At 46.6% G+C, this 14370-nt stretch overlaps 1 protein-coding gene across 4 annotated transcripts in view; it reads right to left on the bottom strand.

The window, feature by feature from the left end:
* The window catches only part of LOC144105556 (uncharacterized), a 64011-nt gene that overhangs the window by 24358 nt on the left and 25283 nt on the right, over positions 1 to 14370 (bottom strand). For 2 of the 4 annotated variants that reach the window (XM_077638675.1, XM_077638674.1), the window contains one exon: positions 2631 to 2749. In XM_077638675.1, coding sequence (XP_077494801.1) covers positions 2631 to 2688 — 58 coding nt within the window. In that variant the 5' untranslated portion in view covers positions 2689 to 2749. Of the gene's footprint in view, positions 1 to 2630; positions 2750 to 9884; positions 10042 to 10546; positions 11134 to 14370 lie in introns of those variants that run through there. The other 2 variants (XM_077638676.1, XM_077638673.1) reach the window with 2 other exon arrangements.

Below are 14370 nucleotides of genomic sequence, written 5' to 3'. Positions count from 1 at the left end.
TTAAGCAGCGGCACGCCCGGCGTAATGGCTGTTTGTCTGGTGGAGTGTTTGAGAGCACTGCAGTCGTGGCGCGCAAGCGGGCATGTCACGTGGTATTTTTTTTGTATTTCGCGGCATCTGCAGAGAGCGATCCGAAAGCCGATCCGTAGTAGATGGAAAGCTACACACTGTTCCTTGGGACGTTTCGCGGACCGTTCTACAACTTTCTCATTGGACTTTTTGGCCTATATTCGTTGCTTGCGAAGTTGGCTAATTAATCTCTACTAATTATGCAGTTAGGTCCAACACTATAATAGTGTGAGTTGCTCCATACCTTGAGAGTACTTTAGAGTGTTCACCAGCGCCACCCTCGTCCATAGCGGCAGACGCAGCGCGGACGTAGCACGTGCTACATCCGCCGCTATGGACGAGGGTGGCGCTGGTGAACACTCTCAAGGTTCGCTTACACTCAAAAACATAAATACCCACGAAGGCAGCAGGTTGGACAGCCGTCGCCGTAGCTCAGTTGGTAGAGCACCGGACGCGATATTCGGATGTCGTGGGTTCAGATCCCACCGGCGGCATGGTTGTTTTGTCTGCTGCTTGATAAGTAATTTTCCTTAATCGACAGACTAATTGAATATTATTCTCCTATAGATTGGTACTACAAGATAAGAAAATAAATAGAAATATACCCCTATGCGCCTTGGTTTCGGTGACTGTTGTTTTCCTTCATTTATATAAAGTTCTCCAATATGTGAAAGACGCCAACAGCCAAAGAAACCAAGGAGCAAATGAGATTTTTATTTTTTATTTTATTCTTTTCTTTATTTTGCGGCGTTGACTAATGGAGATTATTAGTTCATATTTAACCGCTTAAAGGTAACTGGTTAGAAACGCAGAAGGAAAAACAACCACATGCCACCTGGGGGAACTTTGGGAGCACACTCGGTTTCGATTGGTGGGTACCACAGCTGCTCTGAATAGCCTTCTAGTCAGAGAGCATCATGGGCATTTGTGGCTCTCCCAGATTTCATCGTGCCAGTTTTGGTGCATGCATTATGCGGACCATGCACGGGAACGATACGATTAAAAAGCATTTCACAATGAGTAGGTTTCCTGTCCAGATGTCAGTACCATTTTTCTTTGTTCCTAAAAAAAGCCTAGATATTATGCTTTTTTTTAAGATTCATGTCGACAGTTAGCATTTATTCTGACAGGCTACCTAGGTAACTAATGGTGATAGAATACAATTCTTCCAACAAAAGGTCCTGAGGAATAATGTTGAAGATCCTTGGCCCACATTATGAATGTATAATATTCGTATTCATGCTCGATATGAATGCCTATAATTGTACTGTTTATATTATTTTCAATCCCTTGCCAACCTAACAACAAAAGACCGGTTCCTTTGAAATGAATGCACTGAAATTTGAGTTATGCCCTCAAACATCAAGAATTATAATGTCCAATCTTTGAAAAACCCTTTCACACTATTTTAAACAAATGCAGCCACATTCCAGTAAGAGAATGAGCCTGCGACCAACGGGCTTCCAATAATAATTGGTCCCTAAAGACCTGCGCCTTAAGGGCCTCAAATCTTACTGTCTTCATAAAAGATTAATATTGAATTGCTTCTGTGTCTTCGCCTATGGCTCCTAGTTCCTTCAAAAAATTTGCATTCCTAGGTTCCGTTATTCCCATGTTGCGTCACTAGTATGCAAGTGAAAATATTCCGTATATAACGCATATATATTGTGCTATTATTGTGTGAATACCGTATGTCTGAATGATTTCACGGTTGATATCGTACTAGTGAGTATTCCCTGTTGGCCCAGAGGTACAAGGGCCACAGGCTCTTTTATGCTACTAGCTTATAGCTTTCCACTTGAGAGTCTTTTATTTCCATTTCAAAATAGTAACAATAGTAATAATAATAATAATAATTGGTTTCTGGGGAAAGGAAATGGCGAAGTATCTGTCTCATATATCGGCCTACACCTGAACCCAGCCGTAAGGGAAGGGATAAAGGAGGGAATGAAAAAAGAAAGGAAGAGGTGCCGTACTGAAAGGGCAGAATAAACAACTTTATTCGATCATTAAATTATGATAAGAAACTGCCCGCTCCGTTCACATACTCTGCATTCCTAACACCCGAGCTCCGCTTACAATTGGGCTGGTGGCTTTTGCGTTCAAGAATGCATTTTATAATACGAAAGAAATGAATATAACCGGCGCATGGCGTCTTAAAATTCGATTTACTGATAACGATAGGCAAACTCTTACTGCTTCAAACACTTTGAATGCGCCAGCTCTTTTTATTTATTAGTGATTGGCTTGTGATTGACTTAGCCGCTTTACACAAAAAAAAGAAAAGGAGCCGCCGCGGTGGCTGAGTGGTTACGGCGCTCGGCTGCTGGCCCGAAAGACGCGGGTTCGATCGCGGCCGCGGCGGTCGAATTTCGATGGAGGCGAAATTATAGAGGCCTGTGTACTGTGCGGTGTCAGTGCACGTTAAAGAACCCCAGGTGGTCGAAATTTCCGGAGCCCTTCACTACGGCGTCTCTCATAGCCTGAGTCGCTTTGGGACGTTAAACCCCCATAAACCAAACCAACCAAAATGAAGGAAAGCTTTCTTTCCATTCGCATACCTTGTGCTGAAGCCGTGACGAGCAGCAGAGTGAGGAGAGATGCTGTGAGACTGATCATTTTTATCGGTGTGTAGATACGACGTGATGCCTTGTTCCTTTGCGAGACGGGAGCCTTTGACCTGCAAGAGAGACTGCATATCAAGTTCCTCCATAGAGACGGGGTCATCATTATGATAAGTGGTCTAATATGATCTTTATCGTGCTCTACCTGTCCTACGAGCATATTGCACAATGCCGGCTGAATGTGGGGCTGACCCGCGTTACTTTTCGTCTTAGTTTCACTTACGCATGCGACAAATAGGCCCGTTCTTGGAGCAAGAGACACTGCCACTTCGGGAGCTTATTATTTCCGCGTCCTTCAGCTCTTCATGTGGATCTCGCCATAATTTCATGATGACTTCAAGTCTGTTACAGTACGCCTGTTTGGTTGAAGATTATGTTTGAGAGGTTTCTCTGAAGCCACACTTCGTTCAGAGATAACGCCGTAAAGCATGTACCATGTTGCCGATCGGTTAAAAACGGTTACCTACCGCTTTCATGGTGTTGGTGAAATTTATGACTTCCAACATTATGTTTTTGTCACTTTCTGAGATGCTACATTGTTCGTCTAGTTCAAGTCAAATCGTTTATGTGCATCATAGATTTGCCAAGGTCCGGGTACGAAGTGATCTGAAATGCCTTGAGAGAGCCCCGGACCGCGCGCGTGTGTGCGTGTGTGTGCGTGTGTGTGTGTGTGTGTGTGTGTGTGTGTGTGTGTGTGTGTGTGTGTGTGTGTGTGTGTGTGTGTGTGTGTGTGTGTGTGTGTGTGTGTGTGTGTGTGTGTGTGTGTGTGTGTGTGTGTGTGTGTGTGTGTGTGTGTGTGTGTGTGTGTGTGTGTGTGTGTGTGTGTGTGTGTGTGTGTGTGTGTGTGTGTGTGTGTGTGTGTGTGTGTGTGTGTGTGTGTGTGTGTGTGTGTGTGTGTGTGTGTGTGTGTGTGTGTGTGTGTGTGTGTGTGTGTGTGTGTGTGTGTGTTATTTTCCGTATTTCGCAGAGATGCTGCTATAGTTTGTGTGAGGCAAGTTAACTTTAGAAACCCTCGCTGATCACACTGCAGAGCTTCTTAATCTGGTTGCTGAATAATAATCATGCCAGCTGTGAACTCAAATAAACTGGCAATGTGAAGATAGGTCATCGAGGTGGGGGGGACATGATAATCAACATTAGCTATATAATGAACTGCTTTCTGTAACATATAGATTTTATGTATATCTGTTTCTGTAGTGATGCGCCACATCAAGAAACAGTGGTTTAAATACAACAAAAAATGCGAGATATGTCTTTGCTGAAATAGGACGAAAGTATGGGAATTTAGCCAGAATACCAACGCGCCTAGACAGATGTGTGATGATACTCTTTATGCTTGCTTACCGTGAAAAACTACCCCAAGTGTTTTGATCGTGCTCTTGGATTCTATATCCAAGTTTCCTATCTTTATGTCAAATTGCTGGTTGAATGTTTCGCGCACGAAACGACTACTTTAATTTAGGAGGAGTACATTTTTTGCACTCTGAATTTTAAATGATCTGAAGCCTCTTTATTAACCGACGTTATCCTTGCACAATGCACAACTTTTATCAGGGCATCCTTGGTGATATCTACAGCATTTTGTGCCACTACTTATGTATTGAAGTTTTAACAAAAGCAGCTATGATTACCGGGCACACTGGGCTCAAGCGTTCATTCCGCCTTCCGTTTCACGTAACAACGTTAAGTTAAAGGTCTTGTTGGTCAGAACCTGGCGCATTTATAGAAGGCCTTTCTTTCGTAGCTCAGCGAGACGACACAGGGTAGAGAGCAGGACAGTGCTGTCGTCTTCCATCGGCTAATCGCGCAAAGGGGAGAGAACTCCAGTGGCCCACTTCGTTCAGATGTACTGCTCTCTTGAAAGTTTTTGTGGACTACAGAAGGCTCAAACATGCGAGCAAAAAATAAACACATGCATGGGGAAACTCGCGGAAAATGTAAGCGGCTGTCAATAAAATAGGTAGCAAGCCGGAGCACATGGAAAGTTATCTTTGAGCATAAATGAGTCGCAAAGGGGCCGATCATATAATTTATCACTCATGGTAGTCGCGGCTGACATTTGTAGTTTTATGATATCAAATTACATATGACTGTAGAAATTAGGCTTCATAACAAAGCGGGAGCACTCTTGCGATGACTTAACCTCAAAGTTTGCTTTAATTTCTGCGGCATACCAGAAACGCATTTCACTTTGGCGCCAAAGAAGCCGACTGCTTGCTTAATAATTGATGAAAAGGGATTGGTTATAATTCACCACTTATAATACTCATATTTTTTCCTAACTCAAAGTCAGATCGCAGTTTCTGCAAGATATATCAGTGTAATCTTTTAAAGAGGTTATGGCGCCGTGCTTTCTCAATGAGTTATTGAAGTCATGCACTGTGCAAACAAATGTTGAGATATCACCGCACAACATGATCCCTGTATTTTATGCTTCAGCCATCAATCAATAAAGGAACAGCAGGATTGCTGAACGAGAACAAACTTTTATTAAAGGAGAATTAACCCGTGGAGGCTAAGAAAGCATGCGCAGCTGTCAAATACAGCAGAAGCAAGTAACTATAGTATGGCGTAGGTTACGTAGTAAACGTTATCCTAACCAAAAATAAAGTTTCGAGGGCGACAGACGGCTTCACTAGTTTCTCAAAAACGAAAACACCCATGTCATTCAGTGATAGTGAGCGTACACTGATCCATTTCCCAATTCTTGAGTCAAGTACGTTCTCTCGACATCAGGCATTGTCCATTTTTGTTGACCCGATTTTAAGAAATCAGCTTGATGTAGAAGAATCAAGGGAATTCAGCAGAGCTTCTACCCGGAAACAAAGAGCTCTATAGACAATGAGTAATTGCGCTGCTATTATATGCACCGACTCCCATGAACCCTGTTTCATCATAACGTTTTTTTTCGATAATAGGAGGATAGCAATGGAGATGCTATGAAAGACCTAAGCCTACATTTCTTCCTCTCCTTTGGAATATTCACGCAGCCATTGTTCACCAGAAGCTTCAAGAGATGTAAAGTGGCACACTGCGCATGAACCAGTATAGATCTTGTGCTTAATTCAAGCAAGTGATATGGAGGACCGCATTACGCTCTCAATACAGCCACTAACGCCTGCAATCCACAATTATAAAAGAAAATAATTTACACAAATGACGTGAATGGAAGAAATAATGTTACTTTTAAGGGCCAAAATCTCTCAAAGGGTGCACAATGCACATTTGTTAAGAAAGTTATCACTAAAATTTACGAATTGTGTAGCATACAAAACCTATACCATCCTTTTATGACAGCGGTAAAAAGAAATCTGAGAAACGCGACAGCTTGTCAAGTCTAAGTGGTTCCCGCTTCCTAAAAATGCAAATAAAAATTAGTATAGTTAGTGGTTAAAAATTAGGTGCGGCTCGAACATGGCAAAGGAAAAAAAAGCTGAGCTTTAAGTCTTTAGGGCGATAGAGACACCAACCTGCCTTATATAACTGGCATGGTTCCAATCAGTTTTCCGGGGTAGAATCAAACTTACAAACACCGACTTCAGCCAGATTACAGTGGCGACCTTGCCTTTTGCACACATTTTATGCTTGTATCAGCAGTTTTATTTTTGTTTCGTACTTCTTTTAAGTAGGTAGCAGTAGAATTTCAATTGGTCGTCCGTTTCTTCGTGGAAGGTTTACAAACCCTTCCTCTAGTGTCGTTCGGCTTGGACGATGAACAGGAGGCGAGCTTGTAGATGATGACTGCAGAGCATATATTTACAGCATACATATACAGAGAGTTAAACTGGAAAAAGCAGGACTGAATTTACAAAAGAACGAACTGCGCTACTTTACTCATCGACTGGGTAGGTTAGAGCCTAAGAAGCATCACGTTACATGCTAAGCACGGAGCCCCAGCTCAGACTGGACTCGACTGCATCCGTTTACATGCGCTTTTAAGCACTTGATTAACAAAGGACTAAGGGCGGTCATTTTCAGTGGCCCGCCCAAAGCATCAATTCTCCAATCAAAAATAACATGCGAGATGGGGACAACCCCTTGGGTTGGGCTTAGCCTCGAACCCAGAGTCTTGTTAACAACACAAACTAAATAAAAAACAAATACGCCACCACTCTCTCTAGTGAGAGTATCCACACGCTCTCTCTTCGGAGCTAATCCTTGCCTCAGGCATGCATACCGCCACCCACCATCGGTCCGCGTCGCCCGTCAGCAACAGAGGAGGGGGCGAAAGGGCCCACGATGCTGCCGCGCTACCGAAGGCGGGACACAGCTAATAAGCATGAAGGGGTTTGTCTGTCGCTCCCGGAAACCAGATTAATACCCCTGCCACACGGCAAACCTAATGTCATTCCCATCGAATGACATTTGTTCGACTTAATGTCATTTATTCTGCGTGCTGCTACACGGCCAAAAGTAATTCCATTTGCAAATGATGGCGATTGCGATGGAGAAAAAGTGCAGCATAAAAACATTTCGATCTATGCTTCAATATGTTTCGAAAAGTATTGTTTTGCGAATGGAAACCGATTTCAAAATTTTAATCCTCGTTTCAATAACGCGTTGATCACTGCTATCCACCAGGAGTCCAAGCCAAGCCAAAGTTCAGCCAGCGGCGGCAGACAAATGGCGGACGTCACTACGTCGCTTTGTGCAATGGATTCGCGGCAGCGGAATGCGATCGCTGCGAGTCTATGCTTGCGAGCACAAAGACGCAGCAGGCTGGCCCTGTGCAAAGGCAGATTAGCGCAGCTGAGGGTAGCCATACGCCATCAAGAAGCAGTGAGCGCTGACCTTGAGGATTGACACGCTACACAAAAAAGCCAAAAAACATGCCTGCTCGTCCATTCCGGTTGGCTGGTAGCGAGAGTGACAGTTTTATTTTTTCTGGTGCTATTCGGTATTATTATATAAATAAATGAACGACCACAGAATTATACGGGCGTTGAAATATTATAATGCTTGTGTCGCGTTTGAAATTTATGTTCGGTGCATATTCTCACCAATTCTCTGGTGTCGAGGGAACACATTAGCTCGGAGTTTGCTGGCGAATGAGTTCCCCAAACTCATTCGATACCTAATGTCGTTTTCATCGAATGTCATTATATTTTCTCGTGTGGCAGCAAACTAATGTCGTTTTGAACGAATGTCATTCGATGGAAATGACATTAAATTTGCCGTGTGGCAGGGGTATAAGGATCGCCCCTGTCTTCTCAAATCCTTGGTGAGCACTGCCTGTCCGCCATGACAGGTGTCCGTCACGGCCCTCCTGGGAATACGCTTTTGTTCACGAGGCCCGGCGGGACGCTGCGGTTGCCTTCCCGGCGACGCCCACGTCGTTAGGGGGGGGGGGGGGGGGGTCCGTGCGTCAAGCGACCGTACCGTTTTCGTTCCCCGTACGCACTCAGGGGCTCTCGCTTATACTGGGGAGCGGTTTCCACGTGTTCCGGCGTCCTGCTTCCTGCAAAGGTATGCAGCTGGAGGAAAAGAGGGGCGGCCTTACAGAAGCCAATAAATTTGTTTCCTAATCAACTCTTGGGCATGTTCTTATTTTGTATTTTTATATTGCATAGCGAGATTTTTCTTTTACAAGGCGTGAAAGATACGTCAGTACGGTCGGTTCAGGTGGATTGTACGGCAAGACGAACATTATCGCGTATCCAGTAAAGTTAAAAGCCGATTAACTAATAGTAAGTGATTGTTCCTAACTTTCGGTTAAAGGGCAAAATAATATTTTACGAAACTGGAGGCCGTCAACATCGAACGCGCACTCCAATTTTTAATTTTACACATATGACATAGTGGCTGCAGATACCGAACGTGTGCTTATGAATTACGGGCGTAAAAAGAGCTGGTGCCCAAATGACGCGCGATATTAGGTGAAAGTAGCACAGGCCCACTTCACTTGAGGGGGGGGGGGGGGGGGCAGCTTTCATTGGGCGTCGTTCAAGACGGCCGACGCATGCGCTGCTGGAGACGAATTTGGGGAGACAGGACGGTAGCGAGAAAAGCGCGCCCGCATTCCACAGTATACAAGAAATCTACCCCCGGCTCGTAACACCTTTCGTTCGGCGCTTACTACACAGTCACCTGAGAAGGCGTAGGCATTCCGACGCATTCTGTGCATGGCAGAGCCGAGGTGCCAACTATTGCAGCATTCCGCAGAGCGCATTTATCCGAAGCTAACGCGGAGTTTTTACACGAAGCTAAGTTCACAGAACACACCCCGAGCCGCCGCGTGGATAAAGCTCGTTCAAAGTAACAAGTCGAAGCAGCAGAGAAAGATGAGGTAACGAATGGAGGCTGAAGAAGAAAGAAAGATAGAAAGACGGAAAAAAAGAAAGAAAGAAAGAAAGAAAGAAAGAGAGAAAGAAAGAAAGAAAGAAAGAGGTAGATGGGAAAAACTCTCCGCCAACACTGCCTCAGTGTTCGACTTAAAAGAGCGTTAGCTACGGGAGCTTCAAGTGTTTACATGGGTGTGCTCAGCAAACTTGTTCAAGACCAAATCCAAGCATCCGCGGATGTTTCCTTTCCGGAAACATTACTTCTAAGAAACAAGCAACGCCATCTAACCTCACGGATTTTGCACTATACTATTGCGATTTACTGCCATATTCGCTATATCTGGTACATTTACTCGTTATATCAGTTCATAAATTTTATAAACGTGTGCATCACAAAACGACGAATCCTTTGACACCATCCGGAACCCCTGCGACAAAAGGTTCGGCCGTGATGGCCGTCTGAAGATTCTCGGAATGCACGATTTGGGGCGGGGGGGGGGGGAGAGGAGGAGGTCGTCGTTGCGAATCCCACAAATATTTTGGGGTTCATCTCAATTAGCATTTTTACCCTCGGGAACATGCCAATTCATTTCACACCACTCCAAACATTCCGCGTCAAACGCGTAGCCCCCAAATTTTATGGAATTGAGGTCCCTTGGAGGCCCCACTGCGACGAACTCTATACTGGCACATATATAACGGATAGAAATTATAGATACCAACTGAGGCGCTACGCGCTCACTGTTGTTCTGTGATATAGTTTGGTCACGTGGTTATCGTTTTGCTCAATTTTACGTTCATTGCATACAGACGCGTCCTTGCAATACGTAAGTAGTCAGAGCTAAGGCTGTTCATAGATGGACACAGTTGCCGACACAGGCACTGAAAGAAGAGATAAAAGAACGCTTACAAACACTTGCCAGAACGGAGCAGGAAAGACGAAACACAGAAGAGCGGACGAGGGAGAAAGAAGACAAGAAGGGGTTGTAAATGAAGCGACGCTGTTGCGGAGATGGAAGTAAACATTCGAGCGCGCGCAGCGGTGCCGCGCCCCGCTCGCCATCTGAGCCGCGAAGGCCATCGGAAACGTGAGCCGGTCTATTCGCTGGGGCGTTTCTCTCTCCACACGAGTGACTCGGAAAGGGAGTTCCCTGAGAGTGAGGTCAGTCCAAATTGTAGGCGGAAGGAGAATGAAAATAAAACAGCCGAAAAACCAGTCGGCGCGGATGGCGCAACAGCCCACGCACCTACATATTGCTGTGTGTTATGTGGGGACGACCGTAGCGCTCGCGAGACTAGACGTCGACAAGACCCGTGTTGTTTTCGCCGCCGAGCGAGAAGCCCGTCGGCGGCGAAGCCAGACCGAGGAACTGCGGGCGACAAAGATCTCGCTGGAGCGACAGCGGATGTCTCGAGCAAGGTTCGTGCTCAGACAACCCCACATACTGCATGGGTCCACACGGGAGGGAGGGGCATAGGGACACCGTTTGAATGAGTTGGAACGAAACAAATGTGTTCAGGAATTACTCATTATCGGGTACATGATGCGGAGGCTGGAGTGTCCAAGCTTACGTGCTGCTGAGTCGTCGCCAAAGTCTTCGTCAGAAGAACGGAGGGGCTGCGGAGTGGACTTTGTTCGTTTCGCTCAGGTTCGTCTTCTCCCCGATGGCCTGGGCACTTCGGGCGCCGGAAGAGCAACTCGCCAGCAGTGCCGTATAGGGCCTTGCTTGTCGCCCCACTCGCCAGATCTCCTCGTTTTTTCCCGTCCATTTGGGCGATCCCACTTTCCAGTCTGGAGCGTCTCTTTCGCCTTCCTCTCGGCACCGGCGACTGCGGCATGCCTTGACTTCCCCCGCGTTTTCCGCCGACTTGAGCCTTTTCTCCTCCTGCCGCCGCCGCTGTCACTCTTGGAGAGGTGTGCTCGACCAGCTGAAAACTTGTTGGCGCGGGAATAAAGATGACGGCCACGTTGACACCCTTCACACCTACCACGAGCCTTGGCTCCCGACGATTCCTGGCTCCAGACATTGGGCGTTTACATGAGCCCCACAAAAGTCGGGTCGAGTAGGCTGTCGGCCAGAAAACCAGTTGTTGGCTCATGTAAATGCCAGGGGTTCGAGCTAAGCGACGATCGAGTCGAGCTGGGCCAGCCCGACTGCGGGGGCTGGGCTAACTCCGACCGGCCCGGTTAAAATACCGCGTCGGCTTAGCGCCTCCTCTCCTGCCTCCTCTCTGGTCTGGCGGCGCTGCGCAAGCCTGGGAGTGATGTCCGCTCACCTCGGCTTTCAGGGTGGGTGAGGACACCCTTTTTGCCACCTCGCGCCGCCGTTTCCCCTTCGCGGTGACATGTTGGGTCCCACGCGCCGGTCATGCACTGCGCGCTGTGCGTGTGGCACGGTTTCTGTGCGGCTGCGTGGCGACTGTAATAATGCGACTGAACTGGAAATGGACAGTACATGGTTGCTTCACTCGTGGCAGTAATGTTTTGACACTTCTGAGTGCATTTCATGCATGATGCACTCGCTCCGACTACACGACAGTCGAAAAGTTATGACGGACTCCACTGTTTCCAAGTCAACGGCTGCACTGAAAAAGGACAGCGGTTATTTGGTCTTCATTGACAATGATGATATGGACTATATTACGGTCACCGAATTGCATATAATAATGGTGCTTTTGTTGTTTTGAACGTAAGGGCTGTTCACAATGTCCCAAGTTTCTCTGTAAACAAGCAGCTCGCAGGTTGACCTAACACTTATGTTTCCCACTTTTCCAAAGTTCTCTGAGGTCCCATTGTCTCGTTGATGCACCGTATGTGAAAAATTCCACGTAGTAAGGCGAAATTTCTCATAAAACTGGTCCGTCACCTCACTGCTCTGGAGTGAAAAGCTGAGGACACGTCTGAAGCGAAATGGTCACATTTTCTGAACTGCTTCCCTTAGTCGCCTGTACCGAAACAAAATAATCCGGATGGTGGCGTTTCCGTTTGGCTGATGTTCACTACACGTAGGCTGGTGATGCAATGCGATGACGTCTTCTTAATTCATAGTGACTAAGTCACTATGTTCGAGGACAAATTTAGCTAGACAATTTGTTTTTTTTTATTTTGAAGATATGAACAAATATCACTAAAAACGACTGATTCACAAAGAGACCTCGCAAATTCAGCCGCTGATGACTATCCATTTTTAATTCCACTGTCCCCGCCAGGCTGAACTAACAAAGAGGAGCCTGAGCAGCACAGGCCACCTTACTCGCTTCCGCGCAACCGCCTGCTCCAGTTGCTAAGAGAGGCTGGCTTGCTGCATCACTGGGTAGTCTTCGGGCAGGGAAATAGATCGCTCATTACGGAGTGGGTCTGGGCTAATCGGAAAGCCATGTTTGAGGTTAAGCGCGCAGACAGGCGCTGGCTAGTGAACACGACCGACAAGCTCCCATCCCTGCTGCTCGCATCGAAAGAGGCCAAAAAAGTTATCTATAGGACATTGTTGCCCGAAGACACGCGTGACCAATTTTATTGATGCGGCTGAGTGATGGCAATGAAAGGAGCCTTTATTCCCTAGTTGTAGTTTCTTTAAAACGGGAGCGAAAAGGAAGAAAAAGAAACCATTACTGGAGAATAAGCCGCCTTTCGCTGGCGTCACGCAGCCACGGCATCTTTGCTTACTGACGCACAGAAGATTGGCGCCAGGATACTCGTAGTGATCTGGCCCAAAAAATTAGAGAGAGGGGAGGGGTTATAATGCCTTCGTGACATTAAGACAAAACAAATAATACACGGAAAAAAACGCTGCGACGAGAGCTTCACATACTCGCTTACCCGCAAGAGCGCCTAAATAATACGTCCGCTTTATTGAGAAACGTCTTTGTGGTCAGGTTGGGAAGCAGGCACTCGGCAAACTTTGATGTGGCCTGGCAGGTTTTAACATTCGCCTTTCAGCTTTCCTCGTCTGCATCATCGCAGGCGAGGATTCTGGTCTGGTGGACCATGCGACTTTTTATAGCATGGTGCAGAAGGTGCGATGTGTACCGGGACAGCCGTAATCGGGAGAAGAAAGACCGCGACGCGCTACGACAACGAGGCGCCTCTAATCGGGAAACTAAAGGTGGCGGAAAACACACGACACTAGCAAAACTGAGGCTAAAACAGACAATTCGCCCATCGGGCCACGCCACTTTGCTTGAAGTGAGCTCGTGTTTGTGTGCTGCATTAAGAGATCGAGCTATGAGGGACCGTTGTGTTCCCGGGTGTTCGGCCCACATTATTAAAAGGTACCGGCTATTTCGCCTTGCTCGTGACAGCGCGCGCCGAAAAAATTGGGAATCACAGGTCGAACCAGACGACTGGGCCAATTCAACCAACTCCAAAGCATATATATGCGAGGTAAGGCATGCGAAACGCTTGCTTTCCAGAACAGCTTCTGCTGGGGTAACACTCGTCGCCTGGTATAAAACACCACTTCACTTCGCATCCCCGTAATTATTGAAATTAGCAGCCGTAAAAGGCGCCTTATCCTATTGATTTCATGGTAAACGAGAAGCTTTAATTGGCTTTAGAGAATATGCAGCTGCAGCTCGAAATAAGTTATCCTGCTTGTTGCAAAAGTAATTGAAATGTAGAGTATCCGGGTAAAGAGATTGCACTGAAATATGCTACGCACGGTGTGAGATTGCTATTATGAAGGAACACAGTGCAAAAGGAACGGGACAGAACAGAACCAAAACACGATCGTATCGACTGTTCAAAAGGCGCCGGCTTTCTCGGCAGATTAGCTGCGAAAGATAGTATACCTTTGTGATGACCCCCATAATGCGCAGGTCCACACGGGACGGAGAGGCAAAGAGACACCGTATGGCTTAGTTTAAACAAACAGGTATATTCAATAATTACACATGATTAAGATTATACATCAGAGGCTGGGGCGTCCGAGCTTACGTGCCGACGACTTCATGGGGGCGATGGAGTGGCTCCGGAGTTGGGCTCGAGCGGTTGCTGGCAGAAGCTGCACGCCGTCGGGCTTCGGCGCTGAAGGCCCTCTTGGCGAACGATGTCGTCCTGAGCGTGTATGCAGTAGAATTTCAATAGTCGTCCGTTTCTTCGAGGATGGTTCACAAACCCTTCCTCTAGGGTCGTTCGGCTTGGAAGATGAACAGGAGGCGAGCTTGTAGATGATGACAGCAGAGCATAATTTTACAACATACATATACAGAGAGTTAAACTGGAAAAAAGCAGAACTGAATTTACAAAAGAACAAACTTTGCACTACTTTACTCATCGACCGGGCAGGTTAGTGCCTAAGTAGCATCACATTACATGCTAAGCATGGAGCCCCAGCTCAGACTGGACTGCATCCGTTTACATGCGCTTTTAAGCACTTGATTAACAAAGGACTAAG

The sequence above is a fragment of the Amblyomma americanum genome, chromosome 9 (genome assembly GCF_052857255.1).
Source record: "Amblyomma americanum isolate KBUSLIRL-KWMA chromosome 9, ASM5285725v1, whole genome shotgun sequence".
Classification (NCBI taxonomy): domain Eukaryota; kingdom Metazoa; phylum Arthropoda; class Arachnida; order Ixodida; family Ixodidae; genus Amblyomma; species Amblyomma americanum.
This window is presented reverse-complemented; position numbering and strand designations above follow the sequence as displayed.